The sequence below is a fragment of the Podarcis vaucheri genome (assembly GCF_965113315.1).
Source record: "Podarcis vaucheri genome assembly, chromosome: 18".
Lineage (NCBI taxonomy): Eukaryota > Metazoa > Chordata > Lepidosauria > Squamata > Lacertidae > Podarcis > Podarcis vaucheri.
This window is the reverse complement of record NC_138756.1, coordinates 10,993,126-11,019,210: the sequence shown is the minus strand read 5'-3', so window position 1 is coordinate 11,019,210 and position 26,085 is coordinate 10,993,126. Positions and strand designations below refer to the sequence as shown.

The window sequence follows — 26,085 nt, the reverse complement described above, 5'->3', positions numbered from 1 at the left end:
AAGGCAAGAAAGGGGAATAATCCCATCTTCCATTTGAGAGCCCTTAACATCTGACGCAGGTGGCGCTGTGGGTTAAACCACAGAGCCTAGGACTTATCAGAAGGTCGGCGGTTCGAATCCCTGCCACGGGGTGAGCTCCCATTGCTTGGTCCCTGCTCCTGCCAACCTAGAGTTCGAAAGCACGTCAAAGTGCAAGTAGATAAATAGGTACCGCTCCGGCGGGAAGGTAAATGGCATTTCTGTGCGCTACTCTGGTTCGCCAGAAGCGGCTTAGTCCTCCTGGCCACATGACCCGGAAGCTGTACGCCGGCTCCCTCAGCCAGTAAAGCGAAATGAGCACCGCAACCCCAGAGTCGGTCACGACTGGACCTAATGGTCAGGGGTCCCTTTACCTTTACCATCTGACGGGAGCTGGGAGTCCAGCAGCTCTTACCTAACGACAGATCCGCTCCTCTTGCCCCGCTCAAAATTGGTGCATCCCCATCGACAAGAGTTTGCAAAAGACGGCAAAGGACAGCTCGGACCATCTAAAAATTTTTATTGTGCCGGGACAGCGCTCTCCGGAGAGAGCCGCTGGGAGAACAGTTATACGAAAGGGTGATTTGGCACCGCTAAGGAAATGTACACAATGCCATCGCTGCCCTGCTTCAGAAAATAACAAATATACGTAATCTATGCCTGGCAAATGGATCCGTTCGGTGTCGTAGGAATCTACACAGAGAGAGAAAGAGTCGGGGGTTACTGTTGGTGTCTGCAAGGAGGATGGGGAACACCTGCCGATTTTGGGGAAAGATGGGACACCAGGTGTATTTCTGAGATGTTCTCCAGTCCTGTTTCCAAAAGGAGAATGATGGGAGGGTCACTCTGTTCGGAAGAGGAATTCCCGTCTTGGGCGCCTCTTCTCCGGACGGGGAAATCCCATATCGCTTTTAAGAGTGTCTCTTAAAAGCAGAGATGGAGGAAAATAGGGGGCTCTGGAATCCGGACGGTCAGGAATTGCTGGGGGCCGGAACCCCACAACATCTAGAGGGGTGTCGGTGGCCCCTAAAACCGTCAAGGAAAAACGCCCAGCAAACAGCGCAGAAGTCGGACATCTCGGCGGTTTGCAGCGACGCAGCCGGTTTTGGCACGGGAACGAGCCCCTTCCGCTGGCCTGGGGGAGGCACGGAGGATGCCCCCCGCCCTCACCGCCGGTAGCGGTAGCGCTTGAAGTGGAACCAGAGCTGGAAGATGCCGTTGGCGAACTGGCAGCGGAAGCCGTGGCGGTGGGAGTATTCCCACTCCCGGTTGACGATCTTGAAGGCGATGTCTTCGTAAGGGGGTCCGGCGTGGAAGCGGAGGGTGGCGAAGTCCTTGTTGTCCGGGCAGGCCTCCAGGAAGTACTCCGGCGTGGAGCGCTTGTTGATGAGGTCCGGGTAGAAGATGTTGAATTTGTAGCCCTGCACGATCTTGGGGGGCGGGTTGTCGAAGTCGTAGTGGGTCTGGTTGTACTTGTTCCACTCGAACCCGGTGTGAACGCGGTTGAAGAATCGGGGCTTACGGGGACGGTACTTGTCGGCCCACAAGTAGGCCTTGCCCGTCAAGGGCATCTCCACGCTGAACTGGGCCTCGTCCGCCCCCATGCCCTCCTTGGCGCGGCGGAAGAAGATGTCCTCCGCGCTCTCGCTGGCGTCGCCTGGGGAGGGACAGAGAGGGCAGCGGGTGTGCGAGGATTCGGGCGTCTAGCGTGGCAGCGGCTAGACTCTGGAACTCCCTGCCAATGGATGTTGAGGAGGAAAGGGGTGGGGGCCTGAGAGGAGGGTGTGGCTTAAGGGAAGGGCTGTGGTTTGAGGAAAGGGGAGTATGGGCTTGGGAGAGGGGTTGTGGACAGAGGAGAGGGGTGTGGTTTAAGGGAAAGGGGCGTGGCCTCGGGAAAGGGGCGTGTGGTCGCAGAGAGGGGGTGTGGTTTGAGGAAGGTGGGTGTAACCTGCAGGGAGCAGCTGGGGACGAAGGAGGGGTGTGGCCTGCGGAGAAGGGTGTGGCTTAAAGAAAGGGGTGTGCCCTTGAGAAACTAACATGTGGCCTGCAGAGGGGGTGTGGTTTAAGGAAGGTGGGTGTGGCCTGCAGGGAGCGGCTGTGGACTAAGGAGGGGGTGTGGCGTGCAGAGAAGGGTGTGGTTTATAGAAAGGGGTGTGGCCTCGAGAAAAGGGTGTGCGGTCTGCAGGGAGGGGGTGTGGTTTAAGGAAAGGTGTGGCCTTGAGAGGGTGTGGTTTAAAGAAAGGGGTGTGGCCTGCAAAGAGGGGTGTGGTTTAAGGAAAGGGGTGTGGCCTCAAGAAAAGGGTGTCATTTGAAGAAAGGGGTGTGGCCCTGACAAAGGCGGCCTTCACAGAGGGGCGTGGTTTAAATAAAGGGGTGTGGCTTCGAGCAGAGGGCGTTGGTTGCCGAGAGGGCGTGGCTTGGGGAAAGTGGGCGTGGCCTGAGAGGAGACCTGAGGCCAGCTTCTAGACCGCAAGCTCCACAGGGCAGTTGCCCCCGGCGGCGCCAAGCCAAGACCTTTGACGCGTCCCCAGAGCCCAGCTCAGCCCCCTTCCCCTCCTACCTGTGACCTGGAGCTGCTGCCGGGAGAGCAGGAGCCGCTGGCAGTCCTCGTCCGCCTCCACCACGTGGGCATCGAAGGGCAGCTCATGGGACGTCAGAAGGCGGGGGCTGTATTTCCCGGCGTCGTAGTCGTCCAAGCTCTGTTGGATGAGGTCCTCTTCCATCAGAACCGCCTCCCCGTCTCCCTCCGCCTTGGCCTCCGATTCGGGCTCGGCGCCCCCGGGCTCGGCCGAAGAGGTGCTGGGCTGCGCCTGGGCGCTGTCCTCCAGCTCCAGCCTGCGGAAAGGGAAGAGGAGATTTTGGATTTGATATCCCGCTTTATCACTACCCTTGGGAGTCTCAAAGTGGCTCACATTCTCCTTTCCCTGCCTCCCCCACAACAAACACTCTGTGAGGTGAGTGGGGCTGAGAGACTTCAGAGAAGTTTGACTGGCCCAAGGTCACCCAGCAGCTGCAGGTGGAGGAGCGGGGAAATCAAACCCTGTTCACCAGATCATGAGTCCACCGCTCTTAAACACTACATCCTGACTCCCTTCTGCTCTGAGCTGTCTACCAGCTCCACCCAAGACCCTCCCTGTCCGCACACTGTCTGGCCAGAGTGGTGCATGCTCTGCTTATATCCCGCTTGGACTACTGCCATGCGCTCTACGTGGGGCTACCTTTGAAGGTGACTCAGAAATGGAAACTAATTCAGAATGCGGCTGCCAAGCTGGAGACTGGGACCAGCCGCCAGGACCATGTAACATTGGTCCCGAAAGACCTACGTTGGTCCTGTAAAGGTAAAGGGACCCCTGACCATTAGGTCCAGTCGTGGCCGACTCTGGGGTTGCGGCACTCATCTCGCTTTACTGGCCGAGGGAGCCGGCGTACAGCTTCCGGGTCATGTGGCCAGCATGACTAAGCCGCTTCTGGCAAACCAGAGCAGCGCACGGAAACGCTGTTTACCTTCCCGCCGGAGTGGTACCTATTTATCTACTTGCACTTTGACATGCTTTCGAACTGCTAGGTTGGCAGGAGCAGGGACCGAGCAACGGGAGCTCACCTCGTCATTGCGGGGATTCGAACCGCCAACCTTCTGATCGGCAAGCCCTAGGCTCTGTGGTTTAACCCACAGCGCCACCCGCGTTGGTCCTGAGAGCCCCCCAAATCCAGCTCACCTGCTGCTGCTACTGCAGCCTCCCGGGGGCGAAGACTCCTTCTTAATGATGGGGAAGAGGGGCTCGCTCTCGACTCCTTGTTCCTGCTTTAGTTTGTAGAGCTTTTGGCGGAGGACGTCCTGGTGGCGCTCCCTCAGCCTGGGAAAGGAGGAGAAAACGCACAGAAAAGCTCAAGATACACGTTGATCTACCCACACTTTTTATCCCTGAGAAACGTAGAAAATAATAGAATATTTATCCGAAAGTCTTCAAACTTAAAGGTAAATTTAAAGGGACCCCAGACCATCATCATCATCATCATTATTATTATTAAAATAAAAAAATTCCTTCCAGTAGCACCTTAAAGACCAACTAAGTTAGTTCTTGGTATGAGCTTTCGTGTGCATGCACACTTCTTCACTTCTTCTTCTTCTTCTTATTATTATTATTTATTACCCCGCCCATCTAGCTGGGCCTCCCCAGCCACTCTGGGCGGCTTCCAACAGGATATTAAAGGTAAAGGGACCCCTGACCGTTAGGTCCAGTCGTGGCCGACTCTGGGGTTGCGGCGCTCATCTGGCTTTACTGGCCGAGGGAGCCGGCGTACAGCTTCTGGGTCATGTGGCCAGCATGACAGAGCCGCTTCTGGCGAACCAGAGCAGCGCACGGAAATGCCCTTTACCTTCCCGCCGGAGTGGTACCTATTGATCTACTTGCACTTTGACGTGCTTTCAGACTACTAGGTTGGCAGGAGCAGAGACCAAGCAACGGGAGCTCACCCCATCGCGGGGATTCGAACCGCCGACCTTCTGATCGGCAAGCCCTAGGCTCTGTGGTTTAACCCACAGCGCCACCCGCGTCCCAATTGCTTTTTTAGGGGTTGTTTTTAAAAGCCTGGAACAGATTAATCCATTTCGCCTTACTTTCTACAGGAAAGCCTTGGTTTTGGAATGCTTGGTTTTGGAACAGACTTCCGGAACGGATCGAGTTTGAGAACCAAGGGGCCACAGTGTTTTTAAAAGGTTACGGTCAGAAATTAGGCCGCCGTTGTGGGAAAGTGATCCAGTCAGGGTGATCCACTCACCTTGCGCGGGCCATATAGGCTTTCAGCTGCTGCAGGAGACTCTCCCAGTAGCCTATGTCCAGGTTGGGGCCTCCGGCCAGGATCTTGCTCTCAATGCCCTGGTAGATCACCTGCAACTGGTTGTAGGTCTTGCCTTTGAAGACGGACTGCACGTCGGAGCTGACCGAAGCGTTAACCCCTTCCCGGCGCTCACCTGCAGGACGTAGGAGGGGAGGGAAATGCCGTCAGAACAGGAGAGGGGGCCCAGGAAACTCGCCGCCTCCCCGGCCGAGGAGTCGAGTGCAAATCCTGAATTTGGCCTGATGTGGTTCCAACCCCCAAGTCGATCGGAAGAACTGTGGCCTCCCTATCCATTCGCACAGAAGCTCTTTCTCTCGATATGATAATCCTTATTGCCATTGTCCCACACAGAACGACGAAATTGAAAAATCTATATATGACGTTCAAAACCCAACATGCCTGCTATCCCAGACTGGTTAGCCCCCTAAAAACTCTGATACCCCATTTTAAAATACAATATACTCCCGTAAAGGTAAAGGGACCCCTGACCATTAGGTCCAGTCGTGGCCGACTCTGGGGTTGCGGCGCTCATCTCGCTTTACTGGCCGAGGGAGCCGGTGTACAGCTTCCGGGTCGTGTGGCCAGCAGGACTAAGCCGCTTCTGGCGAACCAGAGCACACATTTTTGTTCCACAACCAAGGCAGGCCCTCCGGTGCTTCAATTCACACCTACCTGGCCCTTTCCCAGAAGCCTCTAATTTGCGGAGCTTAGCGATTTCATCCTCGGTGATGATGGTCATGTCTCTCCAGAAATCCACATTTTTCCCTTGTTCCAGCTCCATGTAAACCTGGAAAACAGAGGGGGGGAAACAGCTGAGGCTCTGTACTCATCTCAGGCCTGGGGGGGTGGGGGCTGGAAATGATTTTCTTGACACCTGCACCCCACAAATACATTACTCCCGTTTTATATCATTTAGGGCGGGGGGGTGTATGCGAAAATCGCCACGCTGCATCGGATCACAGCGTTGCACCCAGCTTCGACTTCTACTGAAATCGAACGGGCATGACTAACTTGAATCCATTAATTCCAGCGGTTCCGCTCGTCATCCAGAGCGTATTTTCTACAGCGTTTGCATTTGCTTACGTGGTTTTCCCGGTAGTGATGTGTGGAAGTAGCGCTGGACCATTAGGGATTGTAGGGAAAGATCTGCCAAAAAAGCTAAAAAACATCTCCATGTATGCGCCAACGGCCGAGAGAGTTCTAATAGCGCAAGGATGGAAGACAGAAGAAACCCCAACTAAAGAATCGTGGCAAGAAAAATTGATGGACTATGCAGAACTGGCAAAACTGACATACAAGCTACGGGACAAGGATAACTGTGACTTTAAGGACGAATGGGAACCCTTTACAAAGTATTTGAAGAGGCAACAAAGCGAACTGGACTCCTTGGCTGGCTTTGAATTCACAAACTTTTTATTGATAATAATCAGCTAAATAGTTTGAGGATCTGTACAATGCAGAAAACAGCATTTTTAGAGAAATCAAAAACTGGAACGGAGGGAAGCGGGGGGGTTGTGTGGGAGGGAGGAAAAATAGGGGGGAATAAGGATGATATGTTTCTGGATAATATGTTTTGTTTTAATTTTGAATAATTTTTCCCAGCACTACCTGAATGTCTTCCAGCAGGTCTTCCATGTCCGAGACGGTGAGGCCGTTCAGGAAAGTGTACGGCTCGTGCATCTCCACTGCCAGGTCGTCGTCCTCGGCGCTGATGTATTTGGCCAGGAGGTCGATGGGCTTGGCCCGCCCGTCTCGGATGCGAATCTTGGAGCTGCCGGGGCGGGGGGGAGAACACGAAGGAGACGAGGTCAGGCTGTAGAATACTCAAGCAAAAGTTTTATTTACAACCTTACATCCTTACAAACACAAAGCTTTTAATGTTTAAAGGTACAGGTAAAGGGACCCCTTTACTTTCTTGGGCTCCATGATCAGTGCAGATGGTGACAGCAGTCACGAAATTAAAAGACGCTTGCTCCTTGGGAGAAAGGCGATGGCAAACCTAGACAACATCTTAAAAAGCAGAGACATCAGCTTGCCAACAAAGGTCCGTATAGTAAAAGCCATGGTTTTCCCAGTAGTGATGTATGGAAGTGAGAGCTGGACCATCAAGAAGGCTGATCGCCGAAGAATGGATGCTTTTGAATTCTGGTGCTGGAGGAGACTCTTGAGAGTCCCATGGACTGCAAGAAGATCCAACCTCTCCATCCTGAAGGAAATCAGCCCTGAGCGCTCACTGGAAGGACAGATCGTGAAGCTGAGGCTCCAATACTTTGGCCACCTCATGAGAAGAGAAGACTCCCTGGAAAAGACCCTGATGTTGGGAAAGATGGAGGGCACAAGGAGAAGGGGACGACAGAGAATGAGATGGTTGGATGGTGTTCTTGAAGCTACCAGCATGAGTCTGATCAAACTGCGGGAGGCAGTGGAGGACAGAAGTGCCTGGCGTGCTCTGGTCCATGGGGTCACGAAGAGTCGGACACGACTAAACGACTAAACAACAACAACAACAACAAAGGGACCCCTGACCATTAGGTCCAGTCGTAGCTGACTCTGGGGTTGCGAAAGTGCCACCACGTCCCTTTTAATGTTTAGGGAAGCTTTTAATGTTTAATAGGTTATTGTATTTTAGTGTTCTGTTGGAAGCCGCCCAGAGTGGCTGGGGTATAAATAATAAGTTGTTATTATTAATAATTATTATTATTATTATTGCCTGAGCTCAGAAAAAGAGCCCTGCAGGATGAGGCCCTCCCACACGGATCACGTTTGCAACCCAAGCATCCACTGTAGTATTATTATTATTATTTATTTTATTATTATTATTAAAAGCATGTGTGTCAGGGGTTTAGAAGCAGAGACGCAGAGAAGGGTGGAAACAGAGAGCGAGGGGGAGGAAGCCGAAGGGAGAATGAGTGATGATGACGACCCGAGATCTCCAAGCCTAAGCAGTGAGTCAGAGGACTCCCAAAAGGGAGCCCCAGTGAGCAGAGCAAGGGGGGGATCCGGGGGGACACCCCAGGAGGAAGGGAACAGAGGAGATTCAGAGAGCAGCAGCTGGAAGTCGGGACCCACGCTCATAACTGAGAGCGGCAGCAGCTGGAAGTCGGGACCCACGCTCAAGACTGAGAGCAGCAGGGAGGAAGGTAGCCAGGCATCGGGTTCCGGAGGCTGTCAGCAGGAGGGAGGGCACGAGTCAGGGGTGGTCACGCCCTCCTCAGAGAGCGAGGCAACGGTTAAGAGGAAAGTAGAGAGTTGGGCGCGCGCGCCAAGTTCAAATGCAGCGGAAGCTGGAGCAGTAAGCAGCCCGGAGAGTGAGCCAGGTCCTAAAGCCCGCCGCAAGGAGGCAGAAGGATCAGGGGGGTCAGCGTCAGAGGAGAGTAGAAGGGAGGAGGCCCAGGGGGGCAGAAGGACCCAGAGACGTAGGGAGAGGCGAAGGAGGTGGAGCAAGGCTAGGGTATTAAGCTGGTGTGCAAGAGGCGGGGACTCAGACGGGTCTTCGCCGACCTAGAGCAGAAGGTGTAGAGCTGCACGCTGCAGTTCGGAAATGAAACCTGTAACTCAATAAAGACTCTTTTAAAACGGACGCTGTGTGGCGTGGTCCTATGTGAGCTGGGACCTGGTAGCAGCTCTGACAGTAAGACCCGTCTCTCAAAGCTTCAGAAACCTGAAACCTCGCAGCGGGAGCAGAAGCCGCTAGGGGAGGAAGAGGGGTGTCTGTAAGCGAGCTCACAAAGGTTAGCAAGATGACGGAAGAACAGAGGATCTCCGCGCTGCAAGAGGCAGTGACCCAGTTGTCCTCAGAGGTATTGGCTTCCAAGAAACGGGAGGAGGAGACTACAGCCGCCTACAGAGACCTACACGCCAGGTTTGAAATGCTTGTTAAGCAAGGGCAACCGGGACCCAGACCGGAGGGCGTGGGATTGGCACGGAGAGCAGGAGGGCTTGTGGCTCACTTCGATGGGACTTTGCAACAGTACCCTAATTTTAGAGCAGACGTAATGTGCGCACTGCAACTGCTGGCAAAAGACTTTAGAGATGAGGAAGAGAAGGTGGGGTTCATATTGTCCCATTTGCATGGGGATGCCAAAGCCTGGCTGCGCAATTTGTGGAGGGATAAAGATCCGGCGCTTCAGAATGCAGATGCCTTTATCAAAGCGATGGATGCGTGTTTTTTGTCTACTATTGATGTGGATCTTGCCAGACGGGAGATTCATGGACTAAAACAAGGGAGGGCGAGCGTCCGGCAGTATCACGCCCGATTTTTTGCGCTGGTCAGTGCTTTAGAATGGGATCGGGATTCGCCCCCTGTCAGAGACCTCTTCTGGGAGGGTCTAAGTTCTGCGGTTAAGGATGAAATTGCAAGGGGGGAGAGGCCCCGAAGCACGCAGGAGGTGGTCCAAAGGGCGCTGACTGTGGGGGTGAGGCTGGAAGAACGTCCATGGTGCAGAGATGAAGGACGTGGAGGGCGCGAAGCAGCGAGAAGTTTCTCTTTCGTTCCGAGGGAAGCAGCGCGTGCGCAATCCACACCTCCGCCAGGAGGGGGAGGGGAACCGATGGAGGTTGGAGGTGCAAGGGCTCAGTCAGCAGCCAGAGCCCTAGCACCGGCAGCAGTGAAAGCGAAGCCTCCTAGAGGGAACAGGAAGTGTTACATCTGCGAGGATCCAGGCCATTTGGCGAAGGAGTGTCCCCGGAGGCTCCACAAGCACACTGCAGCCTCAGCAATGGTGACTGCAGCAACGCAGCAAGGAGAACCACAGCAGGGAAACGACGATGTCTGGCTGGAGACGGAGGCACTGGGGCCCAGCCAGACGCATCTGTGACGCAGTCCCCAGCAATCTTGCAACCCACGGATCCCCTCCCACCCAAACCAGTAGTGCAGCTCACAGCATCTCTCCAGCTACCCGACGGCGTCACTATCGAAGTGCCGCTTTCTGTGGATTCTGGAAGCAACGCAGACTTTATAGCGCAGAGCTTTGTGGAGCAGCACGCTATACAGCTATTGCCTGCCACTCTGCCCCTGCAAGTCGTCACAGTGGATGGCAGAGAGTTGCTAGGGGGGCAGGTGGTGAAGCAGACGCCACCGATGGTGATGCGCCTTGGCAACCACAGGGAAGTCATCAGTTTTAATGTCACCCAACTGTCGGACACGCCCATTGTGTTGGGCATGAGTTGGCTGGACAGGCACAGTCCGACACTGGCTTGGTACCAGAGACAACTGATCTTCGGCTCCTCTTATTGCGCAGAACACTGCATCTTGCCCCGACGGGAGGGAGAGGAGGAGGAATCACAACTGCAGTTGGGAACGTTGCAAGCGGTCCCCCACAAATACGCGAGCTTTTTGGAGGTCTTCTGCGAGAAGGAGGCGGACAAGCTACCCCCTCACCGGCCATATGACTGCAAGATTGACCTCCTACCGGGGGCGACGCTGCCGAAGGGGCGGCTATACTCCATGTCTGAAGATGAAATGCAGGAACTCAAACAGTTCATCGAGCATAATCTGGAGCGTGGCTTCATCAGAGAGTCCAAGGCAGTGGGGGGCAGTCCCGTTTTCTTCGTGAAAAAGAAAGACACGCCCCAAAAAAGACTAGTTGTGGACTACCGCCTTTTGAACCAGATGACCAAACCGTCTGATTACCCCATGCCCAGGATTGACGACCTCCTCGCGACGGTGCGCAAGGGACGCGTGTTCACCAAGTTGGACCTGCGAGGGGCGTACAATCTCATCCGCATGCGGGAGGGCGATGAGTGGAAGACGGCCATGTTCACACCGCTGGGCACCTACGAATACAGAGTTATGCCCTTTGGATTACAAAATGGCTCTCACTGTTTTCAAGCTTTTATGCATCACGTGTTGGAGGGACTCCTCTACAAGACATGCGTCTGCTTCCTGGATGACATCCTGATTTTCTCTGACTCGCAGCAAGCTCACGACCGAGACGTGAGGGAGGTGCTCAGCAGGTTGCAACAACATAGACTGTACGCCAAGCTGGAGAAGTGCCAGTTCGACACGACGGAGGTGGATTTCCTGGGATACAAGTTGTCGGACAAGGGGATAGCCATGGACAGCACCAAGGTTCGTGCGGTATTGGATTGGAAAAGCCCGCGCAACCGGAAGGAGGTCCAGCGGTTTGTCGGCTTCGCCAACTTCTATCGCAAGTTTATCAAGGGGTTCGCGATGCAGACGGCAGCAATTACGGACACGCTCAGCTCCAAAAAAAAGAAATTCATCTGGACGGAGCAGGCGGAACAGTCCTTTCAAGCGCTCAAGCATCTCTTCGCATCGGAGAAGCAACTGCTGCATATCGACCCCAGTAAACCGTTGAGGGTAGAGACAGACGCGTCAGACAGAGCCGTGGGAGCTGTCCTGCTGCAGCGAGACCCGCAGGGGGTGTGGCGGCCGGGAGCGTTCTACTCCAGAAAGCTCAGCAAGTCGGAGCAGAACTACACCATCTGGGACAGGGAGTTGCTGGCCATTCATGCAGCTTTCAAGGCGTGGAGGCACTTCCTAATCGGCGCCAAGCACACGGTGCAGGTCTGCACGGACCACAAGAATCTGGAGCACTGGCGCACGGCTCAGTTCCTGAACCAGAGGCAGATACGTTGGGCGGAGTTCTTTGCTGACTTCAATTTCCGAATAGAGTACGTCCCAGGCGACACCAACATCATGGCGGATGCACTGTCCCGAAAACCGCAATACCTAGAAGAGGTGACGCCAGCGGCGGCCATGCACATCTTCGCACCGACGGCGTGGGCGTGTGCCTCAGCTACAGTAGACCTGGATGCGGTGCGACGTGCATTGCGGGACGACTCATTCGCGCAAGACAAGATGGCGGAACTGCTCAGAGGCACGGCTACCACGGACGAGTTCCAGGTGCGGGACGGCTTGCTCCTACGCAAAGGGGCTGTCTATGTACCAGGAGACGACCTTCGCGCCAAGGTACTGCAACAGTTGCACGACGCACCCACGGCCGGTCACTTTGGCACAGAGAAAACGATGGAATTAGTCGCGAGAGACTTCTGGTGGCCCAGGCTGAGAGGAGAGGTCGCGGACTACGTCGCGAGGTGCGACACCTGCCAGAGGGCCAAGCCGGTACACAGACCACCGGCGGGACTGTTAGAACCGCTGCAAACACCGTTTGAACCGTGGGAGAGGGTGGCCCTGGACTTTGTGACGGATTTACCCAGCTCGAGAGGCAAGACAGCTGTGCTAGTGGTGGTGGACTTGTTCACCAAGATGGCACATTTCATTCCGTGTGCGAAGGTGGCCACGGCGGAACAAACCGCCAAACTGTTCATAGATCACGTGTTCAAAGTGCATGGCCTGCCACGGTCTATCCTGTCCGACCGCGGACGCCAGTTCATCTCGTCTTTCTGGCAGAAGCTGATGGGTTTTCTAAATGTCAAGGTCAATCTGGCATCAGCAAGACACCCGCAGACCAACGGGCAAGCAGAGAGGGTCAATGCCATCATGCAGCAGTACCTGAGATGCTATGCCACTCAACAGCCTGCGACGTGGGTGGATTACCTGCCGCTAGCCGAGTTCGCTTACAACAACACGAAGCACGTGTCCACAGGAGTGACGCCGTTCTTTGCCAACAATGGGAGGAATCCCAGAACCTTCCCGGGACTGGAGAGAGTGGGGGAAGGAGAACCACAGACGGCGGACGCGTTCGCGTCAGAGCTGCAGGCGGTCCACGATCAACTCAGACGGCAGCTGGAGCTAGCTAAGCACGCCTACAAGGTGCAAGCTGACAAGCACAGGCGGGTTGGCGAAGTGATCCAAGTGGGAGACTGGGTCTGGTTGGCAGCCCACGCAGTGCCGACCAGGTCGCTTGCCAAGAAGAAGTTGGGGCACAAGCAGATCGGTCCGTACCAAGTCGAAGCGCAGATCAACCCGGTAGCCTTCCGACTGGCGCTGCCGGAGGGTTCCAGAATGCATCCGGTGTTCCACAGGTCGGTGCTCACTCCCTACAAGGCACCTCACAGGTTCCAGGAGCCAGGGACGGCGCCAAGTCCGCTCCGGGAACGGACGGAGACGCGGGAGGTGAAGCACCAGGACCACATCAACGAGGTCACGGAGATTTTGGACTCCAGATGGGGGGAAGAGGGAGTCGAATACCTCTTAGCCAGAGAGGGCACCCGGGCCAGCGCCAATAGCTGGGTACCAGACTACGCTTTGGAGGAACCCCTGCTCAAGGACGAGTTTCATGCCCTCTTCCCACACAAACCCATGCCAGCGAGCTTCTTCGACGACTGGTTGTTCACACCCACACTTTCTTCCAGCACGTTCCATGGATTCGACTCAGAAGGGGAACCCGCACGGAGCACCCGTTCCCCAGAAGGTTCACCGGCAGGTTCGGCATCAGGCAACTCGTATTGGTGGGACGATCGACCAGAGGAGCGATGGCGCAGGAAGTGGCTGGAGATGCCAGGTCGAGCGACCGACGCAGAGACTGACATGGACGTGTTCGGGGAGGACCTCGGGTTCGAGCACGGCGGTACAGAGATGGAAGAGCAACAAGTCAACGTCGACGACCGCGAGGGGGAAGACTCGGAGGTCTTCAGTTGGCGGCCACCCACGGGGAGCGACCTGTATCCAGCATTCCCTCCCATGATGATGGAGCGCCCAGCACCCACACCTGACAGCGGGGAGGGGGGAAGGGGGGGCTTCGAGGGGGGGATGGATGTCAGGGGTTTAGAAGCAGAGACGCAGAGAAGGGTGGAAACAGAGAGCGAGGGGGAGGAAGCCGAAGGGAGAATGAGTGATGATGACGACCCGAGATCTCCAAGCCTAAGCAGTGAGTCAGAGGACTCCCAAAAGGGAGCCCCAGTGAGCAGAGCAAGGGGGGGATCCGGGGGGACACCCCAGGAGGAAGGGAACAGAGGAGATTCAGAGAGCAGCAGCTGGAAGTCGGGACCCACGCTCATAACTGAGGGCGGCAGCAGCTGGAAGTCGGGACCCACGCTCAAGACTGAGAGCAGCAGGGAGGAAGGTAGCCAGGCATCGGGTTCCGGAGGCTGTCAGCAGGAGGGAGGGCACGAGTCAGGGGTGGTCACGCCCTCCTCAGAGAGCGAGGCAACGGTTAAGAGGAAAGTAGAGAGTTGGGCGCGCGCGCCAAGTTCAAATGCAGCGGAAGCTGGAGCAGTAAGCAGCCCGGAGAGTGAGCCAGGTCCTAAAGCCCGCCGCAAGGAGGCAGAAGGATCAGGGGGGTCAGCGTCAGAGGAGAGTAGAAGGGAGGAGGCCCAGGGGGGCAGAAGGACCCAGAGACGTAGGGAGAGGCGAAGGAGGTGGAGCAAGGCTAGGGTATTAAGCTGGTGTGCAAGAGGCGGGGACTCAGACGGGTCTTCGCCGACCTAGAGCAGAAGGTGTAGAGCTGCACGCTGCAGTTCGGAAATGAAACCTGTAACTCAATAAAGACTCTTTTAAAACGGACGCTGTGTGGCGTGGTCCTATGTGAGCTGGGACCTGGTAGCAGCTCTGACAGTGTGGGTCTTCTCTTTTGCAGGCAAATTCAAACTGCAACTTCTGCTTTTGTACACATCACCTTCTATACCTAATCAGCCTTGAAAACCACTCGCAGAAACAGTTCTTAAAGCTACAATCGTCTTTTCTGTTTCTTTGAAGAAGAAGTAGAGGAGTTTGGATTTGATATCCCGCCTTATCACTCCCCTTCAGGAGTCTCAAAGCGGCTCACATTCTCCTTTCCCCTTCCTCCCCCACAACAAACACTCTGTGAGGTGAGTGGGGCTGAGAGACTTCAAAGAAGTGTGACTGGCCCAAGGTCACCCAGCAGCTGCATGTGGAGGAGCGGGGAAGCGAACCCAGTTCACCAGATTACGAGTCCACTGCTCTTAACCACTACACCACGCTGGCTCTCTCTTGTTAGTCTCCCAGCCTCTGGCATCCCTGAAACCCTCATTCTTTCCCGCTCCCCTCACTTACCGCAGCTTTGCCTGCTGCAGATGGAAGTTGTCCTCTTGTTCCTCCCACGTCTTGAAATGCTCCGCCTCCTTTTCCCTCTGAAGCATTTCCAGCTCTTGCTCGCGCATGGCCTTCTCGCGCTCCCGCTCCAAGCGCAACTGCTTCACCTGCAAAGAGAGACCCGAGAACGAGGGGGGGTTCAGATGATGTGTGTGTGTGTGCAATAGATAGATACCGTATTTTTCGCTCTGTAAGACGCACCAGACCACTAGACGCACCTAGTTTTTGGAGGAGGAAAACAAGAAAAAAATATATTCTGAATCTCAGAAGCCAGAACAGCAAGAGGGATCGCTGCGCAGCGAAAGCAGCTATCCCTCTTGCTGTTCTGGCTTCTGGGATAGCTGCGCAGCCTGCATTCTCTCCATAAGACGCACACGCATTTCCCCTTACTTTTTAGGAAGCTTATAGAGCAAAAAATACGGTGATTTATTACAGTCGGAGACCAGCTGATAAAACACACTTGGGGGTACAACCCCAGAAGGAAAGCAAACATTTAAAACAATGTACAACAATACATTTGAAATTTATAAATGCGGTGAGCATGTAGACACTCAAAACTTTAAGATAAGCTACCACAGAGAGTTCACAGGAAAGGGGCAGATTCAGCAGGCAATCAAAATCTGAATTACCGGTCAATTCCCCAAGGGTCAAACAAACCTGCAACTCAGATCTTCCAGACCCTGGCGGTCCTCTCCATTTTGCGGCACCGGCGCTTCATCTCTAAGGCAAAGGCGCTCTGCGCATGCCCAGAGATACCCTCCCCCAGCTCACTGCTACTTTTGACTCTTACCTTCTGAAGCTCCAGTCGGTTTTCCTCCTGGATCCGTTTGTTCCGGTCTTTTAACTCCTTTTCCTCCAAGTGGCCTATCCCCTTCTTTTCCAGAGCCTGAGATGATATATAAAATCGAGGCAGAGAGGAAAACGTTTTAACATTCAAAGGAGGCGTTCTCTTCCTGAGAGGAATGCCTCTTCTTAGATCAAGAACGAGAAACCTGGACCCCTCCAGGAACTGCTGGACTCAAACTCGCAGCTGCCCAATCAGCACAGAAGGGGAGGTTTTTAGCCCCTGAAGAGCCTTTTACTCCTTGGTACTGATGGAGGATTCCCTGGTCCTGAATGGGGTCACTCTGCCCCTGAAGGACCAGGTGCGCAGCCTGGGAGTCATTCTGGACTCACAGCTGTCCATGGAGGTGCAGGTCAGTTCTGTGTCCAGGGCAGCTCCATCTGGTATGCAGGATGAGACCCTCCCTGCCCACAGACTGTCTGGCCAGAGTGGTGCATGCTCTGGTTATCTCCTGCTTGGACTACTGTAATGCGCTCTATTTGGGGCTACCTTTGAAGGTGACCCGGAAACTGCAAAGAAAAAATAATATTCGCAACAAAACAGTGGATGTATGATTTTTGCAGTTCGTGCTGTGGCCACCAACATGTGATTTGACAGTGAGTTTGGGGTAGCCCAATGCAAAAAACCTGAGAATCCATGTGGATCTGAGCTTTGTAGCCAGGTTTTTGCGCCACTGCATGATCTGCTTTTCGCCCCTGGGCAATTCGGCTCCAGGGACCACGCATTCACTCTGTAAGACGCATAGACATTTCCCCTTACTTTTTAGGAAGGCAAAGGTGCGTCTTATGGAGCGGAAAATACGGTAAGTCAAGTCTTGCTGACAAGTGGTTTAAATTGTGATGTGAACTGTCTTATGAAGCGAAAAATACGGTAAATCAAGTCTTGCTGACGAGTGATTTAAATCGTGATTTAAATAGATTCCATTTACCGTATTTTTCGCTCTATAAGACGCACCAGACCACAAGACGCACCTAGTTTTTGGAGGAGGAAAACAAGAAGAAAAATATTCTGAATCCAAAAGCCAGAGGGATCAGAATCCAGAACAGCAAGAGGGATCGCTGTGCAGTGAAAGCAGCAATCCCTCTTGTTGTTCTGGCTTCTGGGATAGCTGCGCAGCCTGCATTCGCTCTATAAGACGCACACACATTTCCCCTTACTTTTTAGGAGGGAAAAAGTGAGTCTTATAGAGCAGCAAATACGGTCAATCAAATCCACTGCTTCCGAAGAACTCCCTGACAGTCAGAGCTGTTTGACAGTGGAATTTGCTGCCAAGGAGTGTGGTGGAGTCTCCTTCCTTGGAGGTCTTTAAGCAGAAGCTTGACAACCATATGTCAGGAGTGCTCTGATGGTGTTTCCTGCTTGGCAGGGGGTTGGACTCGATGGCCCTGGTGGTCTCTTCCAACTCTAGGATTCTATGATTCTATGAATTGGCTTCTTGGCTACCGTTCCAACATCCTGGCTGCGGTCCGAAACTCACCTTGCTCCAGATGAAGGCTCCCAGCAGGTTGTTATCCCCAAAGGGGTTGTCTGTGTTGGTGTATCCCATGTACTCTTCACCCCAGCCCATCTTCTCACGCTTCTTGCGCTCCTTCGCTTCCTTCTTGGCCAGCCGCCGGGCCCTCTTCTCCTCCGGGGTCTCCAGAGCCTTCACCATCTCCTTCTGTTTCTTCTTGTCGTCTTTCAGCTGCAACCGCTCCTGGAGGCTCAGTTCCTCGCCCCGAGAGCTCTGCGAGCGGGACGGCGAAGGCGACGTCACGGAGGACACGGAGGATCGGGACCCAGAGCGCTTCCGGGTCCTCTTCCCCCTCCTCTCACTGCTGCGCCCTCGCCTCTCCGGGGACGAATCCGAGCTTGGGGAGCGGCCGCGAGAACGCCGCTTCTTGTGCCTCTTCCCATGTCGTTCCTCGCTTTTCTCTTTCTTTTTCTGCCATTTCTGACTCTCTTCCTCCGAGCTAAGGAGAGAGAGAGAGAAATTTTGATTTGAGAGCGAAAGAGAGGGGCAGAACTCCAGCCAGAGGTAGCCCCCCCCCAAGGGTTGGAGGCTAAAAGGGGGCAGAGGAATGAGCGAAAACTTTTAACCATTGTACAAGAGGCTAGTTTCTACACATACCCAGGGCACTTTTTCAGTGGTACCTTGGTTCTAAAAGGTCTTGGTGCTGAAACAACTTGGGACCCAAACGCTGCAAACCCAAAAGTAAGTGTTCCGGTTTGCAAACTGCTCTGTTCCAAACTTAAGAATGGGAAGCGTAATGCTGGCAGTCAACAAAAGAGGTTCAAAGACTCTCTCAAGGCGAATCTTTAAAAATGGAGTATAAACACCGACAACTGGGAAACACTGGCCTGCGAGCGCTCCAGTTGGAGAACAGCCTTGACCAAAGGTGTCGTGGGCTTTGAAGACACTTGAACTCAGGACAAGAGGGAGAAACGTGCTAAGAGGAAGGCACGCTTGGCAAATCCTCAATGTGATCAACTCCTGCCCAGAAACCTATGTCCCCACTGTGGAAGGACGTGTGGATCCAGAATTGGCCACCACAGTCACTTACGGACTCACTGCTAAAACAGTTTTCATGGAAGACAATCTTACTCGGCTACGAGGGATGGCCAAAGGAGAACAAAAAGAGGGTTGGACTAGATGACCCATGGGGTTCCTTGCAACTCTAAGATTCTATGAATATACTTTCCACTGGTCCTATGTTTTCGCAGCAATGACAAACCTAGACAGCATCTTAAAAAGCAGAGACATCACCTTGCCAACAAAGGTCCGTATAGTTAAAGCCATGGTTTTCCCAGCAGTGATGTATGGAAGTGAGAGCTGAACCATAAAGAAGGCTGATGGCCGAAGAATTTATGCTTTTGGATTCTGGTGCTGGAGGAGACTCTTGAGAGTCCCATGGACTGCAAGAAGATCCAACCTCTCCATTCGGAAGGAAATCAGCCCTGAGTGCTCACTACAAGGGCAGATCCTGAAGCTGAGGCTCCAAGACTTTGGCCACCTCAGGAGAAGAGAAGACTCCCTGGAAAAGACCCAGATGTTGGGAAAGATGGAGGGCGCAAGGAGAAGGGGACGACAGAGGACGAGATGGTGGGACAGTGTTCTCGAAGCTACGAACATGAGTTTGATCAAACTGCGGGAGGCAGTGGAGGACAGAAGTGCCTGGCGTGCTCTGGTCCAGGGGGTCACGAAGAGGCGGACACGACGAGACGAGATGACTCAACAACAACAACAAAAGTTGCTTAAGGACTCACTGCTAAAACCATGTTCGTGGAAGACAATCTTACTCGGCTATTCACACGCAGGAGAGAGGAGGGACCCCGAAAAATGGTGTGCAAGGCCTTATAAAGACTTTTGAAGTTGCCACCCTGTAGATCCAGACCACCCCCAGAAACATCCTACATACATCACAGAAGGGGTGTAAGCTAAGACCACCTCTCAGATACATCGCACCTACGTCACAGAAAAGGCGGTCTACAACAGAAATTTGAATATTATTTTTCTCCTGTTGTTGTTTATCTCCTGTCTGGCAGGTTACTTGATTGGATTGCCTGGGGAGCCTGGCCAGTCCTTTGTAATGATAAATACTTACTTCCTGGGCCAGATCACAGGCTCACACCCTATTCATATCTTAAATGTGCCCTTGAGACAGGATTTGTGAGGAAAAGACAATGGGGAGGCTTTCCCACTTTGACCTTGCAGAGAAAACATTTGCTCAGTTTAGGAACCAAAATGGTTCCAGGTTGGCCTTCCTGTGCTGATCTATGTATGTGCGAATATTACCATATATCTAAGACCATAAAATTCCTTCCAGTAGCACCTTAAAGACCAACTAAGTTAGTTCTTGGTATGAGCTTTCGTGTGCATGCACACTTCTTCAGATACACTGAAACAGAAGTTGCCAGATCCTTCTATATAGTGAGAAGGTGGGGAGGGGTATTACTCAGAAGGGTGGTGGGAATGGGAGATTGGCAGGTAGCTGAGATGAGCCTGTTGACGATGCTTAACGACTGTAATAGGTCTTACAGGAAAAGGCAAGGGGTGAGAAGGTGAGAAATGGCTTAGTCATGTATAATGAGACAAGAATCCAATGTCTTTGTTCAGACCAGGTCTCTCCATGGTTTTTAAGTTTGGTAATGAGTTGCAATTCAGCAGCTTCTCTTTCCAGTCTATTTCTGAAATTCCTTTGTAGTAAAACAGCTACTTTGAGATCTTGTATAGAATGTCCTGGGAGATTGAAGTGTTCTCCTACTGGTTTCTCTGTTTTGTGATTCTTGATGTCAGATTTAGGTCCGTTTATTCTTTGGCGTAAGGTTTGGCCTGTTTGTCCAATATAGAGAGCTGAAGGACACTGTTGGCATTTGATGGCATACACAATGTTGGACGATGTTAGACAATGTTCATCTAACATTCTGTATGCCATCAAATGCCAACAGTGTCCTTCATTTTTCACCTTCTCACCCCTTGCCTTTTCCTGTAAGACCTATTACAGTCGTTTAGTCTCGTCAACAGGCTCATCTCAGCTATCTGCCAATCTCCCATTCCCACCACCCTTCTGAGTAATACCCCTCCCCACCTTCTCACTATATAGAAGGATCTGGCAACTTCTGTTTCAGTGTATCTGAAGAAGTGTGCATGCACACGAAAGCTCATACCAAGAACTAACTTAGTTGGTCTTTAAGGTGCTACTGGAAGGAATTTTTTTTTATTTTGACTATGGCAGACCAACACGGCTACCTATCTGTAACATAAAATTCCTATCACGCCAGCCCCCCCCCCCTTTGGCCTGAACCAGCTGCAGGGCACTTTTGACATGCTCAGGAGCACTCTTGCCACCTTACTATTTGCCCCCTGAGCCAAAGGCACACCGAAGCCTAGCAGGAGAAGCAGCTTGGGGGGGGGCTTAAGCCCCTTCCCCACCTCTTAAGCACCTCGCTATAGGGGAAAAGAATCGCCTATAGAAACCTATAGGGGGAGAAAAACAACAACAACCGCTCTAGCCCGGGCGAACTCTATGGTCCGGAGACTCTATGGTCCCCAGGGCCGCGCCCCGCCGGGCTCCCCCGCTCACCTTCCGCCCCGCTCTCTCCTCCTCCTCCTCTGCCTCCTCCTCTCCCGCTCCTCGGATCTGGACCGGCTTCTCCTCCGGCGCCGTTCCCTGGACCGGGACCTGGAGCCCATGGCCACTCTAGGCCTGCCCTCGCGACTCTGGGCGCTTCCGGCCTGTTTGAGGGCGGGCGCAGGGACGGGGGTCCTCCTTCGGCGGCGTCGCGCGTCGGGGCTGGCCGTCGCGGCGCCTGAGCAGGGAAGCGGAATCTCCCGCCCACCTAACAATTCACGCCCACCCCAGCCTTAAAAGAAACACACCACCTGACGTTTCCTTGTGGGGGCTGCTTAGGGGTCGCGTGCTGCGAGGGTGGGGAAAAAAAAAGATTTAATTATTGATCAGGCACTAGTGTAGACACACCCACCGTTGTTCCATGCATCTTGGTCGACCTTGCAGGGGTGTCCTTTACAAAAATAAATAAATTGATTTTTCACAAAAAAAATCAAACAAATACACACATATAAACAAACAAACATAGATCACAGCTTTTAAAAACCTTGATCTAATTAGCATTGTTCAGTGACTTCCTCGTTGGATTTCAATATATATCATTTTAACGCTTTTCCAAATCAGTGTTCTTATAAAATTAACTTTTATCTCTGGACATCTTTCTTTCTTCCCACTTCAGTATTAAGCATATTAATCCATCACATGATCCATCACATAATCCATCACATAATCCATAATACATATTGCAAATACTATCTGGTATTTGCAAGGTTTTCCCAACTGATTTAACTTAACATATTTAGCTAAATAGTCATTAAATTTCTTCCATTCTTCCTGGAACTCCTCCTCCGGACAGGTCGGCTTTTCTCCAAAAATTCCTTCGCCTTGTGCCCTCCATCTTCCCCAACATCAGGGTCTTTTCCAGGGAGTCTTCTCTTCTCATGAGGTGGCCAAAGTCTTGGAGCCTCAGCTTCGGGATCTGTCCTTCCAGTGAGCACTCAGGGCTGATTTCCTTAAGATTGGAGATGTTTGATCTTCTTGCAGTCCATGGGACTCTCAAGAGTCTCCTCCAGCGCCAGAATTCAAAAGCATCCATTCTTCGGCGATCAGCCTTCTTGGTGGTCCAGCTCTCACTTCCATACATCACTACTGGGGAAACCAGAGCTTGACCTATACGGATCTTTGTTGGCAAGGTGATGTCTCTGCCTGGATTCCGTGCCTCTCCGAAACTGGGCAGGCATCAAAGTGAAAATTCGCTCTGTGCCAGCAGCTTCTGAGTTTGCAATCATAATTCCGAGCCGTCGGACAAAAGGTGGTTTGGGTTGCTATTTCTGCCACTGACGTTCTCTCCTGGGCTGCCGATGTTTTCTTGGAGAGCCAAGCAGAACCGCAGGAATCTTCTGGGTTCTGCGTTACCCAGGCACCCCTTGCACCGAGGTGAAACTGACACCAGTTGGCTGAGAACCCCAAACATTGAGAACCTCAAATCCTGGCTCGTGCCAGGATCCCTTTGGATCCAGGATTCCCGGGTCTGGTGGCAGCCGGTCAGAGGCACCGGGGAAACTCATGGGGGCAAAAGGAGGGGGAGAAGGGTTCTTGAAGGATTCAGAGGTAGATTGCTCCTAGACATGGAGGGGAACCGAGAATATTATGAGCAAAGAATTGGAAGAAACAAGAGTATAGTAAAAGTTATGGTTTTGCCAGTAGTGATGTGTGGAAGTGAGAGCTGGACCATCAAGAAGGCTGATGGCCGAAGAATGGATGCTTCTGAATTCTGGTGCTGGAGGAGACTCTTGAGAGTCCCATGGACTGCAAGAAGATCCAACCTCTCCATTCGGAAGGAAATCAGCCCTGAGTGCTCACTGGAAGCACAGATCCTGAAGCTGAGGCTCCAAGACTTTGGATGTGGATATAGGCTGTAGGGTTAGAAGTAGAAAATAGTGTATTTTAAAACGGTGTTATTTGTAAGGGATAAAATGTGGAGATTGTTATGGTAAAAGTAAGTGTGATAAAAAAATGGATAAAAATTTAAGATATATGAAACTGCTAAAGATGAGGTAAAATGAAAATCAGATAGGGGCGACTTGGGGAAGCTCACCTAACAATGTTTAGAAAAAATAAGGATAAGACAAGAATTTGTTTGTATTGTTTTTATTGTTTATTTGTGTTATGAAATGAATAAAAAAATGGGGGGGGGGATAGACGTGGAGGGGAACCACCATGGATATTTCATTTCATTTTTTTGCCAGGAATGGTGTTGCAGGAATTGATGGATAGGTTGGAAGGGGGGGCCAGATATGATGTACATGCGGCCAACTGCCAAAACCAGCACAATCGCTTTTGTGACTTTTGTGCTTTGTCCCCACAAAACACTTCATTGCAGTTTCTTCCTATCTATTCCAAGGGCCTCTGCTGCACGATACCAAATGTAAGAATTCACCGATAAATGTACAGTGGTACCTCTGGATGCAAACGGGATCCGTTGCAGAGCCCTGTTCGTATCCTGAAGCAAACGCAACCCACGTCCGCGCATGAGCGGGTCACGATTCGCCGCGTCTGCTCATGTGTGAGCAGCGAAACTCGGAAGTAACACGCTCCGTTACTTCCGGGTCGCCGCAGAGCGTAACCTGAAAACGCTCAACCTGAAGCATATTTAACCTGAGGTATGACTGTACTGGCTCACAAGGGACACGGGTGGTGCTGTGGTCTGAACCACAGAGCCTCGGACTTGCTGATCAGAAGGTCGGCGGTTCGAATCCCCGTGACGGGGTGAGCTCCCGTTGCTCGGTCCCTGCTCCTGCCAACCTAGCAGTTCGAAAGCACATCAAAGTGCAAGTAGATCAATAGGTACCGCTCCGGCGGGAAGGTAAGCGGCGTTTCCGTGCGCTGCTCTGGTTCGCCAGAAGCGGCTTAGTCCTGCTGGCCACATGACCCAGAAGCTGTACGCCGGCTCCCTCGGCCAATAAAGCGAGATGAGCGCCACAACCCCAGAATCGGCCACGACTGGACCTAATGGTCAGGGGTCCCTTTACTGGCTCACTGGGAAAACTTCAGAAATTCATATACACATAAGAAAATAATAATAATAATAATCCTTCCAGTAGCACCTTAGAAACCAACTAAGTTTGTTATTGGTATGAGCTTTTGTGTGCATGCACATAGTTGGTCGACTATGGCACACCAACACAGCTACCTAACTGTAACTAGAACTTTTTTCCTTTAATTTTTTCGGGGGCCCCCAAGAGAGTGGGGCCCACTAAGCTATAGCGTGTTTAGCTTTTACGTAAATCCGGCACCGGACATAACTGCAAAAGTCACTATTACAATTAATTAGAAAAAAATATATGCTTCGCTGCCCTAAAAAAGAAGATGGAATTTGAGCAATTTTCTTTCAAGCCCCATTCTTCGACATCTGGAGCGCTTCTGAAAACAAAACGCCCCCGTCCGAAAGGCTTGGCTTGTCATCCGCAAGCGCCTCAAGACGTGTCATTATTCATATTTATTATACAAATATTGGGATGATTTAAGAGCCCGCGGGATCTTGAAAACAACTTGCTGCCTGTTTTGCCCGGTGCCAGACTTGCGGTTGGGAACGATCTGCCCCCAGAGAGGGTTACGGAGCCGGCGGTCTGGTTTTTTTATCCACGTCCTCGGAAAAAAAGAACATCTAAAAAGCAACTGCAGGTGGGAATTTGCGTCTCGGGCCCTTCCACAGCTTGGTTCGAACTCAGGACATCGATCCGCTGAGCCGGGAAATCTTGGCGGCACGGAACGGTTTGTTATCGGAAGCCACGGGTTCCGAGAACCCCAAACCGAAACGGCGGAATTGAGGAAGTGTTGTAAACTAAAATTTTCCCTTATGGGGTATCCAAGAGCCCATATAGAGTCCTTACGTGGGTTCCCTATTGGTAGGAGAGAATAACAGAGGCCAAGCAGAGAATATTGAGAAGCAAAGCAGCTAGTAAGCTTGATCTTTATTGATCTGTTGCAACAGGGTGCTCCCCTCACTTGCAGGAGAGAGGAGGGACCCAGAAAAATGCCATGCAAGGCCTTATAAAGACTTTTGAAATTGCCCCCCTGTAGATCAAGACTACCCCCAGAAACATCATACATACATCACCGAAGGGGTGTAAGCTAAGACCACCCCTCAGATACATCCCACCTACATCACAGAAAAGGCGGTCTACAACAGAAATTTGAATGTTGTTTTTCTCCTGTCCTTGTTTATCTCCTGTCTGGCAGGTCACTTGATTGGATTTCCTGGGGAGCCTGGCCAGTCTTTTGTAGTGATAAATACTTAGTTCCTGTTCCTCTTTTTTTGCTCTTCAAAATACAGCAACCCTAAACCACAGAGCCTAGGATTTGCCGGTCAGAAGGTTGGCAGTTCGGTTCCCCGTGACGGGGTGAGCTCCCGTTGCTCGGTCCCTGCAAGAAGATAAATGTGCAAGTAGATAAATAGGTACCGCTCCGGTGGGAAGGTAAACGGCGGTCTCTGTGCGCTGCTCTGGTTCACCAGAAGCGGCTCAGTCCTGCTGGCCACATGACCCTATTTATCTACTTGCACTTTGAGGTGCTTTTGAACTGCTAGGTTGGCAGGAGCAGGGACTGAGCAACGGGAGCTCACCCTGTCGTGGGGATTCGAACCGCCGACCTTCCGATCGGCAAGTCCTAGGCTCTGTGGTTTAACCCACAGCACCACCCGCGTCCCCTCTCTCATGTAAAGGTAAAGGTAAAGGGACCCCTGACCATTAGGTCCAGTCACGGCCGACTCTGGGGTTGCGGTGCTCATCTCGCTTTATTTGCCGAGGGAGCCGGCGTACAGCTTCCAGGTCATGTGGCCAGCAGGACTAAGCCGCTTCTGGCGAACCAGAGCAGCGCACGGAAATGCCGTTTATCTTCCCGCCGGAGCGGTACCTATTGATCTACTTGCACTTTCATGCTTTCGAACTGCTAGGTTGGCAGGAGCAGGGACCAAGCAATGGGAGCTCACCCCATCATTGCGGGGATTTGAACTGCCAACCTTCTGATCGGGAAGCCCTGGGCTCCGTGGTTTAACCCACAGCGCCACCCGCGTCCCCTCTCTCATGTACACCCCCTCAAAAAAACAAACTCCTGTGGAATTTCTGAAACCGGCCGGGAATTTTAGGAAACAAAAAACGCTTCTCAGAACATTGCCTTCGTGTTCTGGCAGAGGAGAGCCAGGATGTGAGCTGTTAAAAAACCTTTCTTTCGAGGCTTCTTCCTAGACAGGAGGGGAGAAGGATTGGGTTGTGCTTTTCACAGCTCATTTCCTCCTCAAGGAGCTCTTTGTCTCGGGGAATTTGATGGTTTGTCCAGAGGGGAGCTCTGCTGACACG

The 26,085-nt window shown here is 52.5% G+C and overlaps 1 protein-coding gene across 1 annotated transcript; it reads right to left on the bottom strand.

Moving 5' to 3' along the window:
• Positions 1-521: 521 nt before the first annotated feature.
• On the bottom strand, positions 522-20,985 carry CACTIN (cactin, spliceosome C complex subunit). Its single transcript, XM_082206433.1, has 10 exons — positions 20,744-20,985; positions 17,158-17,632; positions 15,627-15,722; positions 14,798-14,943; positions 6,466-6,628; positions 5,530-5,644; positions 4,798-4,990; positions 3,735-3,872; positions 2,579-2,853; positions 522-1,675 (listed from the first exon to the last, which is right to left on the bottom strand). The coding sequence occupies exons 1-10, from the start codon at positions 20,851-20,853 to the stop codon at positions 1,185-1,187; spliced, it is 2,202 nt and encodes a 733-aa protein (XP_082062559.1). The 5' UTR covers positions 20,854-20,985; the 3' UTR covers positions 522-1,184.
• Between the last annotated feature and the right edge of the window lie 5,100 nt (positions 20,986-26,085).